The sequence below is a fragment of the Eptesicus fuscus genome, chromosome 23 (genome assembly GCF_027574615.1).
Source record: "Eptesicus fuscus isolate TK198812 chromosome 23, DD_ASM_mEF_20220401, whole genome shotgun sequence".
NCBI lineage: Eukaryota > Metazoa > Chordata > Mammalia > Chiroptera > Vespertilionidae > Eptesicus > Eptesicus fuscus.
In genome coordinates, this window is record NC_072495.1 from 13,096,262 (window position 1) to 13,114,885 (window position 18,624).

The following is an 18,624-nucleotide window of genomic DNA, read 5'->3' on the forward strand; positions in this document are numbered from 1 at the left end:
ACCATCTGAGCACATCCTGGCTGATGCAGACGAGTGGCAGGAACTGGCTAGCGCCCAAGGGCCGCTCCCCAAAGCCAGGCCGCGGCGCCTTCACGGACCACGGGTGGGTGGCTGAGGGCTCAGCGCTCAAGAGCTGGGGGCGGAGGCGGACTTCGCCGCAGCCGGGCGGGAGCACGTGCCGGGGCTCGCCGGTCTCCCGCTCCGAGGACAAAGTCCGTTACCTCCCGCTCCGCGACTCTGGCACCGGGCACCAGGCGTCGGGAGCGAGGCGGGCACGGCCCCGCGCGCGGCTCCGACCCGGCTCCAGACCCCGATCTGACGCCAGGCGTGGCCTCCGGCGACCTCAGTGTTCACTCACCATTGTGGTTGACCCAGGTCGGCTTCAGGAGCTTCATTGTTCGGCCGCCGCCGGGCTGAGGCGAGAGCCGCGTCCTTCAACGCGCGCGGGCCATGGGGCCACCGCCGCCGCTTTCTCCCACGCCGCCCGCCCTCCAGCCGCCGCCCGCCCCGCGCCCTCAGTGCCGCCACGCCATCGCCGGCTCGCGCCCCAGGCCGCCGCCACAGCCGCCCCCCGCGCTCGGCCGCCACCGCTGCCGCCACAGCCGCATCCCCTGCGCCGCTCCTCCTCCGGCAGCTCCCGGGCAACGCCGGAAGTCACGGCGCGCACCTGCCAAATCGCCCCGGCGGGAAACCGCTCCCTGCGCGGACGGGGCCGCCCTGGCTCCTCTGCGGGTAGGGGCAGCGTAGGGAGGCTCCGCTTTGGGTCCAGCCCGGTCGCAGCGATGGGTGAAGGGGAGGGTCTGCAGGGACCGCGGCGGGCAAGTGGGGGGCCTCGAGTTGCAGCCCAGGCCGGCGGTGCCACACGGGGTCGGAGTAGCGTGGACCGCCTCTCCAGCTCTACATCGCTGGTTGCCAGTCCGACTAATTAGCTAGCTTCCGTCACTCATCAGCACGCGTTTATTGGGCATCTCGTGAGCGCCAGGCCACGTGCCGGCGCCCAGGTACAGCCACCGGCAGGCGGGCGGCCGCGGTCCCGAGTTTGAACGAATGCAGGGGGATAACCCCGCCTCATTGAGGGCCACAGGGGAAGCCGAGGCGGCGCGTTTACTGGAAGATTGGGGACCGTTTTCACAGATGTGGACACTTAAGACCTGGAGTAAAGGGACATCCTCTTGGCCACTCCCGCTGCACTGCGGAGTCTTGGCGCTCCCAAGGGTGCAGGCCAAGTAAGGGGGGGGGGGGGGGGATGACGTGTGCGGTCGCGGCGCCCGGCGGAGGCGGAAGAAAGGACCCGCACCGCCGCCTGGGGCAGGGCCCGGCGTGACCCAGCCCTCCGTTGGGGGCGTGCCCGCGCGCCGTCGCTACGGCCGGGCGGGGCCAGGCGTGATCCCGTCCTCCGCGGCTTGCACCCCAGGCCGGAACGCGATCGCGTGAATCGACGGGACTGCCGGACCGTAGCGCGAGGCACCGTGGGCCGGACCGCCGAGGTGCGCGCCCGGAAGCAGCCGGTGGCTGCCTTTGAAGCCATGGCCACCATGGTTTTGGGAGCTACCGCGCGTGCTCTGCGTTCGCCGTGCTGGTGAGTGCGGACATCATCACCGTTCGCGGGGTGTCCGGGGCGCGCGCGGGGCATTTCGCGCCGGCTGGTCAGGGCCTCGCCTGTGCTTCCTCCCTGACCGCCCTTGTCCACGGACATCTCCGTTACAAACGGGCTGGTCCGCCTCTACCTGTGGATGAACATTCGAAGCCCCTAGCGAGCAGGGACCCTGCCCAACTGCTCTGTTGTGAACGGGGGATTTTGAAAAATCTCGCACATTGACCTTGCTGTCACAGCTAGTAGTTACAAGTGCCTTAGATTTCGAGGGCATTACAATTTTTTTTTTCTGTTTAGTGGGGAGAATCAGATATTTATACATACTCATCTCTTTCAGGCGTCTGGGAATTTGGCAGACACAGGTTAGAGACACCCACCAGCGAGCTTCATTGTTGTCTTTCTGGGAACTCATTCCCATGAGGTAAGCTCAGATGTGGGCCTGACCTCTTTGGGGGTGTCAGCGGGAGGCAGATATGCACTTGAACGGCACAAATCAAGACTACTCTTTGGTATGCAAAATTAACAGCTTACAAAAATTCTCAGTTAAATTTAGCTAGATGTTTTTCTGTCTCTGTATGGAATACTGGCGTGTCTGTAATCAGAAAACAAAAATTAAATGTAAAAGTAGTTTAACTACTTTGAATGGATTCTCGTGCTTTTTACAGGGCAATGCATAAACGTCTGTTCTTCATGGGCCTTCCATTTCTGACCCACTGGAGAAGTGGCGGGAAGGTGTGAGGACTAGTTTTTCCATCTGGAACTCTGGATGCTTTCTAGGGACTTGATTCACAAAATTTGGTTTTGATGCTAGAGGATTTGATTATTCTTAATACTAAATTATCACCATAGGAGATGTGCTCCTGCGAGTAAATAAGACTTTTGTTAATGCTCTAGGATGGGGGTTTGTTAAGAAACCCCCAAAAGTAGGGACAGGCCAGTCACTTTTTTTTTTTTTTTTAAATATATTTTTATTGATTTTTTACAGAGAGAAAGAGAGAGGGATAGAGAGCCAGAAACATCGATGAGAGAGAAACATCGATCAGCTGCCTCCTGCACACCCCCTACTGGGGATGCGCCCGCAACCAAGGTACATGCCCTTGACCGGAATCGAACCCGGGACCTTTGAGTCCGCAGGCTGATGCTCTATCTACTGAGCCAAACCGGTTTCGGCAGGCCAGTCACTTTTATTATGCTTTCTCTTAGTCTTACTGAAATAATTTTTTTTCATTGTTTTTATTAAGGTATTACATGTGTCCATATCTCCCCATTTGAAATAATTTTTATAAATCACAAATCCATTTGAGATGTAATTGACTTCTAATTCATCAATTTGGTATTTTCACTTTTCAGTGCAATCCCAAGGCACACCTGGACTCCGGCTCTAAAGATGAGCCCTTCCCTTTAATTTATACCCGGATGCCCCATGAAGCTTTCCCACCCCTTCCTGGGTTGACAGTGCCCAAACCGTTCTCACAGGGACCCTGGGCTGGAAGCCCTCTCCCTGCCACTCTCAGCTTAGGAGGTTTGGACCGTGCAGTGCATTCCCCAGTGGAGAGTTCAGTACAGGTTTGGGGTACTTTACCTGGTGCCATGCCTCTCAGCATGTTTGTGAAACCGAAGAGGAAACATTTTTTTATGTTTGCTTTATCCATTAGAGCAGAACCTCCGAAAAAGAAGAAGAAGATCGATCCTAAAAAAGACCAAGCTGTAAAGGACCGTTTGAAAAAGAGGATCCGAAAACTAGAAAAGGCTACCCAGGAGCTAATTCCCATTGAAGACTTTATTATACCTGCGAAGTTCATGGATAAAATGAGGTAAGAGACCTCTAGGATTGAGGGCCTCAGGGCAAAGGAGTTCCATCACCTAACGGTAGTTCTACTTGCAGTTTATGCAGGTAACGGGAAGGGGGTCAGTAGGCCTCGGCTGACTGGGCCCTGGGCTGAGTCCTCTTCTTGATCATGTCTCATGGGAGTTGACAAACATTTCTGGGTGGTGCTCTTGAGTGGCTGAATGTGGGAAAGAAACTCAGAGTAATTGTCTGATAAGCCAGTCCAGATGCTCGAGTTAGTTCATATCAACACTGCTCAAAAGTTCATATTGTTGCTTCTTTTGCAAGTTGTAGTTGTGACATCTTGGGCCTTGCCCATCCTGATGGTTAGAAAACCCTTAGCCTCTTGCTTTGTGATGCAAACTGCTTGTGATTGGGATGTGTCACGTGCAGGGTTGCTGTCTTATAAAAGCGTATACTATTTATAAAGTTGCACCTTGCCTTACAAGTGGGACATGGCAGGTGTCTTGGTATTCCAGGGCTGATAAGAGGCTCTTGACTCCCTGGGATTTTGGTGTTTGTTTTCATTATACCATTTCACTTGTCTCCAAAGTCACCTCTCACCAAAGGTCGTCTCTGCCTGGGAAAGAGGAAGTGCTACTATAATCTCCTCAGAGGATCACTGTCTCCTATTTCCACATAAAGCAAATGGGCCTGGTTCCTAGTGTCAATTGCAGCTGCCACCACATTCAACATTGCATTCCTTAATGTGTCCCTTTCTTTTCTGAGTTCCATCTGTGTCTGGCAGGGAGGGTGCTTGGGCCATATGACCCCTTGGTCAGTGAGGTCGGTGCTTCCCAGCTTCACATGTTGGATTTGTGTGTTCCCAGACAGCGGCCTCAGGTAGAGCTCTCCTTTGAGGAGGCAGAACGGAGAGCTTTGCTCCTGAAGAAGTGGTCCCTGTACAAGCAGCGAGAGCATGAGATGGAGAGGGAAGCCATCAAGTCCATGCTCGAGGCCCAGCAGGAAGCTCTGCAGGAGCTACAACTCACTTCCCAGGAACTCTATGCGGAGGCCATCAAGCGGGACTACAGTCTGTTTCCCTTTGAGAGAGAAGGGCCAGCTTACACACCACCAATCTCCAACTACCAGCCCCCTGAAGGCAGGTACCATGACATCACCAAGGTGTACACACAGGTGGAGTTCAAGAGGTAGAGCTGCAGGCAGCTGTCTGAACACGCTGCCCTTGAAAGCCAGAATGACCAGAGCTCAAGCCTCCTTGTCACAGAATTAGGCATGCTGAGAATAAATGTAAGTTTAATCAGGTGTCTCTTTGTCTTACGTAAGAGTCAAAATTAATTCACCCAAGGACAGACACGGGTGCAATAGGCTGCCCTTCTTTTAAAAAAAAAATTATTTTCACTTTATTTTGATTGTTTACATGATTACAAATGTCCCCATCACCCCCCATGCCAGGTACTGGGGATAGGATGATCAAGACCATTTCCCCCCAGCAGGAGGCAAGAAACAAAGATGAAGGATGTTCAGGCTGTATGCTTTGTGTTGTCTGCACGGGTGGGACAGACAGAACACATGACAGAACACATGAACTTCCTCACATCATCAGCCGGACCAGCTTAGCATTTTAAGCTGGGAAGGGAGGCTAAAGAGAGTGGAGCAAGCCAGGGACGCACTAATTAACAAAACTGCCGTGTCCCACAGGAGGGTGGGACAAGTGGGGCTGAGCACTCTTATGCTGGGATGGTGACTGTATTAGTGTGCTGGGGCTGCCAGAACTAAATGCCACTAAATGGTTGTGCAGTCATGAACACCTTGTGGGGTCTAAATGCCATTTAGACTGCATGGCTGAAAGTGACATTTTGCACAGTTCTGGAAGCTTTAACTCCTAAGATTGAGTTACCAGTAAGGTCGGTTTTTCCTCTCCTTGACCTATTGGCTATGTCCTCACAAGGTGGTGTTGGAGTTTGACCTCATTTCAGCAGTCGGAGTACAACGTCAGATGGGAAATTTAACAATCTCAACAACTAAACTGTTGAATTAATTTTCAGCTTCTATTTAGAATCTAATGTGTAAAATGGTTTTTGACATATTCCACATTTTCTAAAAATTTTGAGGGAAGCAGACCAAAATTCCATTCGTCCTGGGTTTGGGTTTCTTCAGCCACGAGTCCATGAACCCTTTTTATGCAAGGTGGTATATTCTGTAGCTGTGTGCATTTCAGAAAAACGGAAATCTCACCTCCTGAGCCTAGAAGGTGCAGCTTGCTGGTCCAGAGGTCACGCCCCAACTGTGTCTGCAGAGGAACTGAGAGAGTCAGCCATAGCCAAGTGTGAGCAAAGGGTGGCAATGCATGGTCATCACCAAACCAAGGTGGCACAAAACGTCCCCACAAGGTGTTCATGACTGCACAACCATTTAGTTACTCTACATGTCCACACGGGTCAGGGCTACTCCTCAAAAGTTTACCTGAGAATTCTAGACCTTCGGATGGCCATCTCCTGTGCTAATGTCCCTGGTAGGGGAGCATGAGACAGCCCACCGTGGCTGTTCACAGCAATATGCAGTGGTGGGGCATCCTGCACGCAGGTGAGGTTGGGCAAGTAGCGCTGGAGACGTCGAGCTCCGTGTTCCAAGCCAGGCAGAAGCTCCCAGGTACCTACTGGGATATTTGGGCCAATCAGACTCCTTAGGGCCGAGCAATAGCTTCACTTGAAGGACTGCAGGAAGCCGTGCAGGGGTGCTTGTCACTCGTCTTTCTCCTCCAGGGGGAGATGCCAGTCTGCAGGGGGGCTCTGTCTCGGGGTCCACACTAGGGTGTGCTTTCTTGCAGCCTGGACTCTCCCACGCTCGCTCTCACAGAGGGATCGCTGTGCAAGGGAGACCCTGGTCACTTCACACCTCACACAGCCCTTGTACCTCCCTCCTCCTCAGCAGGCTCCCAAACACAGATGGACAAACAGCGTACGGTACACACTACTCTGAAACTCTACTTCCATCTAATACACCTTGGTGGTGGTTCCATATTAGCACACACATATCTAGATCATACTTCCTCCCAAGCTATTGTGAAAAATTACAATTGATCCTTGAATATGGGTTTACAGATGCCAACCCACAACTGTCACGGGCTCCTTGGCAGGTGCCAGTGGCTATGCTGGCCTCTTTACACATATTACTTTCACCTTCTCAGTCTTCTTAAGCTCTATTGTCTCAAATAGATGTTTCTGTTCTTGTTTAAAAAATGATAAGAAATGCAAAGGAGAATATGAAAGACTCCCAGACCTCCATCCCTGAGGTGAAGTGAACAGCTTCCCCAACACAATTTTAGGCCTAAATTTTTGAGCTATCACATGTTTCTCTAAAGATGGAATCTTCTACTGGCTAGTATATACTTCCTGCTTTTTTCACTGAGGCATCTTTCCATGCCAGGATATGTTACTATCTATTGTTTTTAACCACAATATGTTATTTATTCTTTTTTAAAATATTTTTTATTGATTTTTTTACAGAGAGGAAGGGAGAGGGATAGAGTTAGAAACATCGATGAGAGAGAAACATCTCTTACTGGGGATGTGCCCGCAACCAAGGTACATGCCCTTGACCGGAATTGAACCTGGGACCTTTCAGTCTGCAAGCCGATGCTCTATCCACTGAGCCAAACTGGTTAGGGCTATCTATTCTTTTTAATGGCTATGTAATACTCCACTGTGTGGAAGAAGTTATTTGGTCAAATGTCTATTAGTGGAATTTAGGACACTCAGTTTTTGCACTATCACAGTGACAAAATGGATTATTTTGAATTTTTAAACTATGCTCTGTTACCCAATTATTCCCCTAGGACAGTGGTCGGCAAACTCATTAGTCAACAGAGCCAAATATCAACAGTACGATTGAAATTTCTTTTGAGAGCCAAATTTTTTAAACTTAAACTATATAGATAGGTACACTGTTATTAACTTAATTAGGGTACTCCTAAGCTGGCCTTTGCTAAAAACTCAAGGGGCCAAGAGCCGCATGTGGCTCGCCAGCCGCAGTTTGCCGACCACTGCCCTAGGATAAACTTCCAGAAGTAAAACGGGTCAAAGGGTATGCATGTGACATTTAGAAATCAGAACACCTTACACTCCACCAACCAATGCACAAGGAACCCTGACTCTCCAAACCCCTATCAACACTTCTGACATACTGCTAGGCAGAAACCACCTATTATCATTTTAACTTCTACACCAGGCCATTTGGTTTTCTTTTTTAAAGAATTCCTTCTTTGTGTCCTTTGTCTACTTTTCTATTCTGAAATCATCCCCAATTTTCTTACTGATATAAGCGCTCAGACATAGTATATAAAGGTTACTAATCTCTTGTCATATAGGCTGTAAGTTATCTTTTTCATTTTTTGGACTTCACTTACTAGGTATGGAATTGTCACATTTTCTTTTATGTGGTAGCTTTGTTTCCACATCAGTTTGTCTGCTTCAATAATAACATACATTTAACAACGTTGAAGCAGCCACCAGTCAGTCCCGCAGGCTCCCCTTCCCCATGAGCACTGCACCCTCACAGCTTCTCTCCATCTCCCCACCCACAACAGCTCCAAGGCACCACTGTAGTCTAGACTAGACTGAAGGTGCTAAGAGGGCAGGTGTTCTCATCATCCCTGTATTCCAAGAGTACCCAACATGACAAGTATCTGCTGAAATGGACAGACAACTAGAACCACCTCCTTACTGGTCTCTGTGCCCCTCCATAATGGACCCTCCCACTTTGGCAGCCAGACTGATCTTTTAAAGGTATAAAACAAAGCATGCTGCCCTAGCTGGTGTGGCTCAGTGGATAGAGCGTAGGACTGAAGGGTCCGGGGTTTGATTTCTGTCAAGGGCACATGCCCAGGTTGTGGGCTCCATTCCCAGTTAGGGGCGTGCAGGAGGCAGCCGGTCAGTGATTCTCTGTCATCACTGATGTTTCTAACTCTCTCTCCCTCTCCCGTTCTCTCTGAAATCAATAAAAATAAAATAAAATAAATATACAAAAAAGTTGAATTTAAATAAAAAAAAACAAGAAACAAATCATGCATCCTAGCGCATGTTTAGACTACAATCTAAAACCCTTTTAAAGGCCCAAGAGGTCCCTGGTACCTCTGCAGCCTCATACCCTACCCCTCTGCAGCTCACCCTCCTTCTGAACCTTGTTCCTCATGTAAGTAACCCCCTGGGACCGGGTAAAGGCTGCTCAGGCTGGTTCCTGGGCTTTCAGGACTCAGCAGTATCCCCTCCTTTGCAGGTCAGCTGACAACCCTAACGCTGTCTTCCCACACCACTCTCCACTCCCCTCTTTGTCTTCCAGAGTCTGAAAACCCAGTTGATAGACTAATTTTTGGTATTTATCGAAAGAACAAAAAGCACAAAAAGAGGAAGGCCCTCAGCAGTGCTCTCCAAAATCCCGGGAGCTGGAACGGGGGCAAGGGTGGCCTGTGCACTCAGACGCCCTGGCGGCGGCTCAGCGCCCCCCACCGCACCCACCCCCGGCTTCCCGCGCGCACCCGAGCCTCCGCGCTCCGGCGCTCCTCCCACTCGCGACAGCTGTCCAGGTCGCGTCGCCATTGCTCGCACGCCGGCCGCTCTCCGTGGACGTAGTAGTGGTGCAGGAAGTGCCCGGCGCTGCGGCAGAGCTTCCACTCGGCGCGGTAGGCTTCGCAGGGGCGCGGCGGCTGCGGCGAGAGGGGCGCCTGAGCCGGGAGCCGCTGCGCCGCCCACTCCGGAGCTCCAACCCGAATCCTCCCGGGAGAGACCTCGCTTAAGCCGGTCACACGGTCCGACGAGGTCCCCCCAGGTCCCCGGCGCCCACCACACTTACCTGCCAGCCGCCGCCGTCGGCCATGCTGAGGCGAGCACCTAACTCCCGCCTTCCCCAGCCCGCCAGCCAATGACCAATGAAGACGGACTAGGCCCGCACCGCGCGAGGCACCCAGGAACTCAGAGGTCTGTTTAAATCCTCGCCACCTCCTGGAGACATCCCAATAGACAGGACGTTCGGGTGGGGCAGCCGACAGCAGCCGGGGCGGGGCGCAGGCGGGCGGGTGGAGCCCAGAGGGCTGGGGGCGTGCCGGGAGGGTAGGAACGCTGCGCGCGGAGCCGCGCCGGCCCAGTCCTGACTGAGGACGTCCCCCCGGTGTGGGTGGGCGTCCCGCGCTGCACCGCCGCCACGTTAAGTTGGCTGTTTGTGAAACCCCGCGGGTCAGGCCAGTTCTTTTCAGCGACTCTTATTTTCACAAATCTCAAAGATCGGGCTTACATACTGTGCAGCAACCACCGCGAAGCTGCCGAGTCTACTGCTGCAGTGACCACTCACAAAATAACGGGGGTTGGCTGGGCATAGCGTGTGTAGGGGTAGGGTATCTAAGGTGCGGGATAACCTCCCGAGGGAACTCAGGCCGGAAGTGGAGGCGAGAAGGGCATTCTGAGCACAGGGGCGGGGTGGTCCAAGGCATGGAGGCTGCGAGTGGCATTGGGTACAAGTCCAGGGCCGCTTGCATATCTGATTAGGAGTGAAAGCTTTACTGAGACAGAAAGCCCTGCAATAGCAATGCAATGGTTCCCCAGCCTATGCAAACCTGATCATGTGCAGGGGAGCCCCTTACAAGGCGGCTGCTGGGCCCCTTCTATGATTGAGACCGGGTCAGAGGCCCTGCAGGTGGTTCAGAAAGTTGCAATTTTATCAGGAGTCCTGCCAGATTGGCTCACAGACCAAGCTTGGAGAAGACACTGTGTGACAATAAGGTTGCTGGCCAGGGTACAGCAGTAAGAACCAGGAGTTTTGCTCCAGGTGGTCCCACTGTGTCACCAGGAGATCCGTCACTGGGGTCCAATCCTGGCCCAGGCAGGGGAATGTGCCTCCAGCAAAAGAACAGGACCGATTTCATTACATTTACAGTAGGTGATACCTAGGGAAGAGAAAAACCCAGGGCCAGCGTCTTCATTCTGCATAAAATGACAGTATGTCAGACAATGTGATCCTGCCTACCCACCAAGGGCTTCTACCTCTGTAGTGGAACTGAGACTCCTTAGGTCAGGGGTGGGGAACATCTGGCCCACGGGCCATATAAGGCCCGAAAAATCATTTGGTCTGGCCCTGCCAAAGCATTAGGGCTGAGTTAATTAAATGTTTGACCAAATATAGCAGGCTAATTTTTTTTTCTTTTTTTTTTTTTCTTTTTTAGCAGGCTAATTTTTTAAGTTGATAATTTTGTATGGCCCGCAAATGTTATAAATAGCCAAATGGCCCTTGGCAGGAAAAAGGTTCCCCACCCCTGCCTTAAGTGGAGTCAGGTAGGTCACGGTGGTACTTTATGCCTTCTGAAACTACATCCATCACCATGATGGATGAACAGCCCTGGTCATCATGATAATCTTCAGTGCTCATTCTCTGAGATACATGGGTGGACCCTGGTATGGTACATCCTTTCCTCTTCTGAGTGTTGGGAGGAGCCTTGTTCAGAGAAGGACTCTCTGCCTACAAGCAGGAGACCTGGTACAAGGGGAGATCTGGGCCTGACCATCCTCACCCCAGGGGTCAGAAAGCCTTGTTTCTCCATACAGAGCCACTCCCCTGTCCCCAAGTTCTTTTCTAACAGCACTATGGAATGAGGGATACCTGCAAACATCAATCCCTGTTGACATCTAATCAAACATTTAGAGGCAATCCAGGTTTTAGTCATTCCCTGTTTTTATTTAAAAATTTAATTTAGATTTACTTTCAAGGAACAAAAGACATGAAAATAATTGGGTTAACATGTCAAAAGATTTCACTTTATACAAAGTGAGGATCTGAGACCAATACAGGCCAGCAGAACATTGGATAATACATTAAACTGGGAGTGGGAGATAGGGAAGGAGAAAGAGGACCATCTTTAGCTCTTATTTATTCTAATACTCATATTTGTGCTTCACCATAAAGTTTTGTTATTCCCTCCCTCCCCCTAATAGAATAGATTCAGGGAGCCAGTTATTTCAAAATGAAAACTAAAGTAGAAATGTTTTCAGATAAGGTTTTCCTTCTGAGGAATAATTCTTTTGTGAAAAAAAAAGTAAAATAAAAATAGAAAAACCCATCCTCCAATTCTTAATTGTAGCCAGAGTAATGGAATAACCACTATTTATAGAGCACAAATCTATTTAAACCACTTTTCTTTAGACCAAAGGCAACATCTAAGCTACAGACCCACAAAAAGAAAGGCTAAATAAAATAAAACGAACATCACAAGTTAGAGCAATTCAACCCCTCCCTTTGATTTTTATCAGGAACGGGGGAACTCTGCTCCTGCGGGGTCAGCGGGAGTGCTCCCTAGGGCTGAAAGCTGGAAGTGGTGAGGAGGCCGCCTATGGGACCTCGGAGACAGCTTTCTCAGCCCCAGTTCAAGCACGTAACCACGAAGTCCTGCATCCCACTTCTAGACTGAACTAGACAACTCTCAGGTAACTCTAAACAAACCTACAGTGACAGAGCGTCTTTGCAATAGTTTCATCCCTGTCAGAGCCAGTAACTAAAAGCCATTATGTTGCAATTGAGTATTTTATTTTCCAGTCAGCTAACTTATGGCTTTCTTCCCTTTTTACGCAATGACTGTCCTTCTCCAGAGAAAGCGACGAATCTGCCTCCAGCTTCATCCTGTGTGAAGATAAAATACTATTTTCAGAAATTTCTTGGAGGTTTATAGAAATTGCTTTATTCTGCTGACTCATGTACCATCCACCCATTTTCTTTACTTCCCCATTATTGATAATAAGAAGTGTTTTTGAAATATAAATACAAATCATAATAAACTGAATTGAACACATGACCACACAATCACAACTATGTGTCTGTCTACCACTGCCTTTATTCTCAGGGTGAACGTATATCCTTTTGCAGAAGCATCACATTTTCGATATATAAAGTATAAAAGACACCCCCAAAAGAAAAGTCACCTGTAACTCCACCACCCAAAAATAACACTTCTAGTCACTTTTCTGTATGTGCTTATATAAACTATTTTTTTTAAAAAATGTATTTTATTGGTTTTTTACAGAGAGGAAGGGAGAAGGATAGAGTTAGAAACATCGATGAGAGAGAAACATCGATTAGCTGCCTCCTGCACACCCCCTACTGGGGATGGGCCCGCAACCAAGGTACATGCCCTTGACTGGAATCGAACCCGGGACCTTTCAGTCTGCAGGCCGACGCTCTATCCACTGAGCCAAACCGGTTAGGGCCTATTTTCAAACTTAACTCCCAAGTCTCAAGACAATGGATTTCTTATCTAGTACATTCTAAAACCTACAGAGAATTCCATCACGTGGGAGAGGCAGTCTCTACCATTGGATATTACTTCTAGGTTTGCAGTATTTTAAATTGCTGTGGTGACCAGCTTAATGTGTTTGCACACAGCTTGGTATTTCCTAGAAGTTGAATTCCTTAGTAAGCTAGTCTCCCACCAGCAGAAAGAGGGCTTGTTTTTTCTGAACCCGCAAAAACAGGTATCTTTCATGTATTCCTTTTGTTAGTCAGCCAGCGGTGTTATCTATAGAAGATCAAGGTTCTGAGCTCCCAAACACACACCTCTACACCCAGCCCCACACATTCCACACAGCCTCAATAGGACAACCAGCCCACTGGAGGGAGGAGAGCCCCAGGAATGAAGAAAAATATGACAGAAATACCCTGATTCAAAGTGGAAAGAATTCCCCCACTCATCATTAGAAAATAAAACTTCTCACCTCTTCAACCTTTTTGATCAGTGGACGTGAATTTCTGATGAAAGTGATCTTACCAAGTTTAAATTCATAATTGGGAATTCCTCTGTAAAGATGGAAGAGGAGAAATGTTAGCTCCAGAAGAAAAAGACTCAAATTCTTTTGACAAACAAGAGGAAGGCAAGCCAAAGAGAGGAAGGGTGTCCTCTTGGTGATTCTCATTCTGAGGTATGCGGCTGTAAACCACCCTGGCCTTGGGCCAGCCCTCCGGTGCTCCCCAGCATCCCTACAGGAGAGAATCAGAAGGCAAACGGGGCAGGGGCCTTCAGACAGGACCTAGCCTGCAGTGAAGGGTCACCTAGGGGCTTGGGAGGCCCTCATCAAATCCGTCCTCCAGCCTCGGATCAACCTTGAAGGGGTACACTTGTACCAAACTCAGAGAGTGGGTAAAAAATCCATTATAGCATTATCCTTCTGCTCCAACATATAGTAGAAAGGTGACATATGACAGGTGACACATCTCATCCCTGCCACCACTGTGACAGCCACCAGAGCAGGGAATCTGCTCTGAGTCCCTGGACCAAACAACAGAAACACATCAGTGAGGCAGCTCCTGCCTCCTGTTTGAAGGAAGTTAGATACTGTGTCTTGATGAATAAAACAGAACAACAGATTAGATAGGAACTAGAAAGGTTTTAAGTAGGAGAGAGATCTGATGAGGGGCCAGCTGGAGGCGGGTGGAGGCTGGACTGCAGTGTTCCTGGACTGGAGGGAAGATACTGACACACTTCCACTGGGAAACAGCAACTCCTTGTCATGTTTCAGTCCCCAAGGAGAGCAGGTGGGGGTGGGGGTGGGGAATTCATCCACTCTACTGGATTCTTTGAGCTGGGCTTTATTTCCAGAGCTGGAGTGAGGCTGCCCACCCCAGAGGTCTGGCACAGATCCTCCCTAGATGATGATAAAGCATAAGGCTGGAGCAGAGACAGGGCAGACCCACCTTTTGATGTCTCCAGGCTTGATTGGGGAGGGGCTGGGCTCTACGCCTTTCTTCTTCCCGTCCAGTCTATTCCCGGAGCCGGAGAAGGCCTACACAGGCAAGCAGGCGGGTAAGCACATGTACGCCCTTTGCTGAGACTGCTGCAGGGATATGTTCTGGGGGGTGCCACCCAGTCCCCCTCAGGAATGAAGCCCTCACTCCCCAGCTGCTGAAGTGTGGGCAGCTGAGAACTCTGTCTCAGGACTGCTGTGAGATGAAGGTAGTCTCCTGGCCAAAGAGCGACCACCGCCCAGGGGGAGCCAGTAGCCAATAGCCAATGACAGGTTAAAAGGTCTGGCCTTGGCCTCTGCAGGACCAGTCTGGGGCCCTGTGGATGGACTAAGACCTCTGCTGGAACTGCCGCATAGCTCAGCTTTCCAGTCCTCCACTGCCTCCCAGTGCCCCGATACTCGTCATCGCTTTTTCCCAGGGAGCGGGCTGGCAGCAGTGCTGAGGGTCATGTTGCAATTTACTTTTAAACAGTGTAGGCCAAGAAAAGAAGACACCTTCTTAGAGATAAAGCAAATGTGGCCATAGTGGTGAATCTAAGGGAAAGGTATATGTGTGTCCACTGTACTATTTTAACTTTATGGCAGGTTAGAATTTTAAAAAGAAGAAAGTTGTGGCTGCCTTACAGATTTGTTAGGAAGATTCCATGAGAAAGTGGATGTCAAGTGCTATTAACTGATAGAGTGGCAGATTCATGTATGTACAGATACCAGAGGCCCAATCCCTACTGATGTCCGTGGAGCGTTATCGAGTGGCTGGGAGGAGCAGATGGCACGGCAGGAGCACAGGAAGTAAAACCCGTGGCCTGCTACTCACCCGGAAGCCCAGCTCTCCAGCATAGCCGCTATGGTCAGCTTCGCCTTCCTGACAGGGGACAGAAAAATGAGAGATAAGCTTCCCAGCAGGGACACCCCAACTTTTCCCTTGGGCCCCTCATTTCTATTGCTGTCTCTGCACCGGAACAGCTGGGCCATCCCCTGGGAGCAGGGCTGGGAGAAAAGCAGCGAATGTGGCTACACTAGCACCAGTAGAGACCAAATACAGCTGGCAGCCAGGACAGACCAGGACACGCTCCCAAAGCCCATTACCAAGGAGGCCAAACCCGCCAGGCTGAGGAGGGAAGAACTTACAATTGACTCCTCATGCTGGGCTTGTCTTTCGGGTTCTTTGTAGCCCAGGGGAGCATCAAAATCCACCTGCGTTCCCAAGGTGAAAGGGAAAGTTGTGAGACATGCTGGCACTTGGCACTCCTTAGCTTTTCTGTTTGTAACGGAGACAACTGTAGATTCACATGCAGTTTTAAGAACTAACACAGAAAGATGCCCTGTACACTTTGCCCAGTTTTCCCAACGGTGATATTTTACAAAACTATAGTATAATATCACTACCAGGATATCGACGTTTACACTATTGAGAATTCCTGTTTTACAAGAATTCACTGTGTGTGTGTGTGTGTGTGTGTGTGCTAAGTTCTCACAATTTTATCACCAGTGAGGCCCACAGTCAAGATGCTGAACAGTTCCAGCACCACAGGATCCCTCCGTGTTTCCCTCTACATCCACATCCACACCTCTGCTGGCCACTTTCTCCACCGCCCAGGGCGCCCTGTAACCACTATTTTGTCCTCCCTTTCTGAAGTATTGTTATTTCAAGAATCAGCCCTGGCCAATGTGGCACAGTGGTTAGAATATAAGCCTGTGCACCAAAGGGTCGTGGGTTCGATTCGATTCTTGGTCAAGGGCACATACCTGGGTTGCAGGTTCAATCCCTAGGCCCAGCTGGGGTGCATGCGGGAGGCAACTGATTGATGTGCCTCTCTCACATCAATGTTTCACTCTCTCCCTCTCTCTTTCTCCCTTCCACTCTCTCTAAAAATCAATGGAAAAATATCCTCAGGTTAGGGTTAACATACACACAAAAAAAAACCCAAAAACAAAAACTGGAATCAGTTGTAACCATTTGGGACTGCCCTTTTTTGCTCAGCATCATTCTCTGCAAAGCCACCAAACTATTGTGTGTCCCAGTAGTTCCTTTCTACTTAGGAGCTGAGTAGCCTTCCTTAGCTTTTTTAAAAAATTGAGCTTCCTGACCTAGCTCATTTGGCTCAGTGGATAGAGCGTCGTCCTGTGGACTGAAGGGTCCTGGGTTTGATTCCGGTCTAGGGCACATGCCCGGGTTGCAGGCTCGATCCCCAGTAGGGGGCGTGCAGGAGGCAGCCAATCAATGATTCTCATCATTGATGTTTCTATCTCTCCCTCTCCCTTCTTCTCTAAAATCAATAAAAATATTTTAAAAAATTGAGCTTCCTTAGTGTTTAAGAAGACGTACTTCTTGGCAGGTCTGAGGTGCCAGTAGAGTTAGCCATCTCAGAACCGGAGGCAACTGTGCCACCTCCACTGGCCCTGAGAAGGACCACAAGGTCAGCGGCCTTCTCATGACGTTCTGGCAGCCTTTTCCTCCTCTCTCACCCACACAGTCCTGGGGACTGTGTGACAGTGACATCCTCTTGGGGCACTGGCCTACAGGTGCTACCAAATGCCCGTCTCCCCCAGGTGGAATGCACTATAAGCAGCAAAGTTACTCACATTCATGTCACACTCGATGATGGACACGGCTTTGTCAGGCTTGGTCTCCATCACCCGCAGTTCATAGATCTGTGAGAACACAGAAATCATTTGGTTAGTTTCATGACAGCACTGGGAACTGTCACTGTTATTGTGACTCCCTACTGGGCTCTCGCAGACACATCATTCACCTCCACAACACCCTCCTCAGCATCTTGCTGCAACAAAGAGGCCATGGGGGTGGACTGCCTTCAAGCCTGTCCATCACTCAACAGAAGCTATTCCCTAAAAGTAGTTCAAATCAGACAAGGGAATTATGGATCAAATTGAAAAAGACACTTATAACCTTATCCCAGATTGTACACTCCTAGGAATTAACTCTAAGTAATTAATTAGCTTAAATATGCAGAGAGAAAATTCTAAGAATGTTCACTCCAACATTGCTAGGAATAGTATATAGCCAAAACTTATTCATATATAAATAAATTACAGCCACCAGGAGAATACAATGTAGCCAAGAGATAAGAAATTAAACCAGTAATGTTGCTGTGTATTTAGGATAATCTCAAGTACATAAAAACATACATTAAAAGTGGCTGACTCTTTTTTTGTCAACATTGCTTTTGGTTCAGAGCCTGGGACAAGCTGCTGCTATCCACTGCCCCCCTGGTTTCAAGTCTTGGGGTTGCCCTCATTCTTTAAAGAAGGCTTGGTGAGTTACTTTCTCTCAGCCTCTAAAGATATTCTGCTATTTGGGGACTATAAATGGTTGCTATTTGCTCTTTTCCTGGAAGTATTGTATTTTCTCTCTGTTCACCTCCCTGTATCTGGTATTTGATATCTGTAACTTCTCCTGTTTGATGTACATATTACTTCCTGTAACTATGGGCTGATGGCCACTTGTAAAACAATTTCACTTACTATTTCGTTACAATATTTCCATTCCCCCATTCTTTCCTGCTGGGATTTTTACAGAGCATGTTTGACTTTCTTAGTATCTCCAATACCTCAAGCTCTCATATGTTCTACCTTGCTTCTCAGTGCAGAATTCTAAGTCACGTTTCCAGACTTAACTTTCATTTCATTAATTCTTTGTCAGCTATTGTTTAACTATTGTTTTTCAAAACTTCCTTTTTTTCTTTTGTAGTCTTTTGTTGCTTAAATTTTATAATTCCACTTTTTAATTTCTTTAACTATTTTACACATAATTATTTCATATTTACACCTGAAAATCCCAATGCTGATTTCCTTAAGGGTCTAAATCTGCTTTTGTTGTCTCTGCTTTGTGTCTGGCAGTTGTATTATGAGTTCCTGCCTGCTTGTTCAATCTTTAGCAGTCCTGAGGGCTTAAATAAACTGGGAGGCCTTTCCCAAACAGAATCTGAGTTCCTTCTTGTGGGATGAGGATAACACCCACCTCTGGATCTATTATGGCCCCTTTAAGAGTTCCAGTTTAATGTGGAAGTCTCTGATTCAGATCTCCTACTATATCACTGACTGATATAGTCATTTACCATCAGGATCTCCCTGCTGAGAGAATCTTGAAAACTTCTTATATTTCTTGCCAACCCACCAACACATTTATAACCTAGGTTTTATCCTGATTAAACTGGGTTTTATCAGAAGGGCCCTTTAGAGTACCTAGTCTTCTATATTTCCAAACTCTATGTAACTCACCTTCCCTTTCAGTGCAAAAATATCAATTTAGTTATATTTAGTATTACTACCTTAATAAAGAACATTAAGGCTACCTGCAATTAATTATGGAAGCTTATAAAGTATTTAGTTAATGTAGACAATACTTAAAATGTTCCCCACAAAGCTAAAGGCAATAGGATTATTTCTTAGTTTTATAGAAAATTGTGATTTAAGATCCACAAATTGAAAAGTAAGGATTCTCAATA

General features: G+C 48.7%; 4 protein-coding genes and 1 long non-coding RNA gene across 12 annotated transcripts in view; 2 read left to right on the forward strand and 3 right to left on the reverse strand.

The window, feature by feature from the left end:
* The window catches only part of LOC103286974 (protein HIRA), a 64,814-nt gene extending 64,162 nt beyond the window's left edge, over window positions 1–652 (reverse strand). For all 3 annotated transcript variants that reach the window (XM_054712620.1, XM_054712619.1, XM_008142610.3), the window contains exon 1: window positions 359–652. In XM_054712620.1, the coding sequence (XP_054568595.1) occupies window positions 359–395 (37 nt within the window). In that variant the 5' untranslated portion in view covers window positions 396–652. The remainder of the gene's footprint in view (window positions 1–358) is intronic.
* On the forward strand, window positions 1–4,690 carry MRPL40 (mitochondrial ribosomal protein L40). 2 transcript variants are annotated; one of them, XM_054712625.1, is made up of 4 exons: window positions 1–103; window positions 1,932–2,015; window positions 3,250–3,408; window positions 4,253–4,690. In XM_054712625.1, the coding sequence occupies exons 1-4, from the start codon at window positions 24–26 to the stop codon at window positions 4,575–4,577; spliced, it is 648 nt and encodes a 215-aa protein (XP_054568600.1). In that variant the 5' UTR covers window positions 1–23; the 3' UTR covers window positions 4,578–4,690. The 2 variants fall into 2 exon arrangements, with proteins under 2 accessions (XP_054568600.1, XP_028002822.2); XM_028147021.2 differs by lacking the exon at window positions 1–103 and adding an exon at window positions 1,240–1,579.
* On the reverse strand, window positions 3,355–9,294 carry C23H22orf39 (chromosome 23 C22orf39 homolog). Of its 5 annotated transcripts, none has more exons than XR_008555274.1 (4): window positions 9,234–9,294; window positions 8,920–9,087; window positions 5,850–6,039; window positions 3,545–3,600 (listed from the first exon to the last, which is right to left on the reverse strand). XR_008555274.1 is itself a non-coding variant. In XM_028147022.2 (3 exons), exons 1-3 carry the CDS (start codon window positions 9,255–9,257, stop codon window positions 3,481–3,483), a joined length of 312 nt encoding a protein of 103 aa, XP_028002823.1. In that variant the 5' UTR covers window positions 9,258–9,294; the 3' UTR covers window positions 3,355–3,480. The 5 variants fall into 5 exon arrangements, 3 of the variants coding, with proteins under 3 accessions (XP_028002823.1, XP_054568601.1, XP_008140831.1); XR_008555273.1 differs by lacking the exon at window positions 3,545–3,600 and adding an exon at window positions 4,763–5,676; XM_028147022.2 differs by lacking the exon at window positions 5,850–6,039 and having other exon boundaries at window positions 3,355–3,600.
* On the forward strand, window positions 9,271–12,379 carry LOC129148098 (uncharacterized). The gene is made up of 3 exons (XR_008555275.1): window positions 9,271–9,358; window positions 11,678–11,851; window positions 12,014–12,379. It is a non-coding gene; the product is annotated as an uncharacterized LOC129148098 (long non-coding RNA).
* UFD1 (ubiquitin recognition factor in ER associated degradation 1) overlaps window positions 11,930–18,624 on the reverse strand; it is a 20,256-nt gene continuing 13,561 nt past the window's right edge. Inside the window, exons 7-12 of the mRNA XM_008142608.3 lie at window positions 16,742–16,810; window positions 15,287–15,352; window positions 14,973–15,020; window positions 14,109–14,197; window positions 13,133–13,214; window positions 11,930–12,044 (exon numbers count right to left, since the gene is read on the reverse strand). Coding sequence (XP_008140830.2) covers window positions 11,970–12,044; window positions 13,133–13,214; window positions 14,109–14,197; window positions 14,973–15,020; window positions 15,287–15,352; window positions 16,742–16,810 — 429 coding nt within the window. The 3' untranslated portion in view covers window positions 11,930–11,969. The remainder of the gene's footprint in view (window positions 12,045–13,132; window positions 13,215–14,108; window positions 14,198–14,972; window positions 15,021–15,286; window positions 15,353–16,741; window positions 16,811–18,624) is intronic.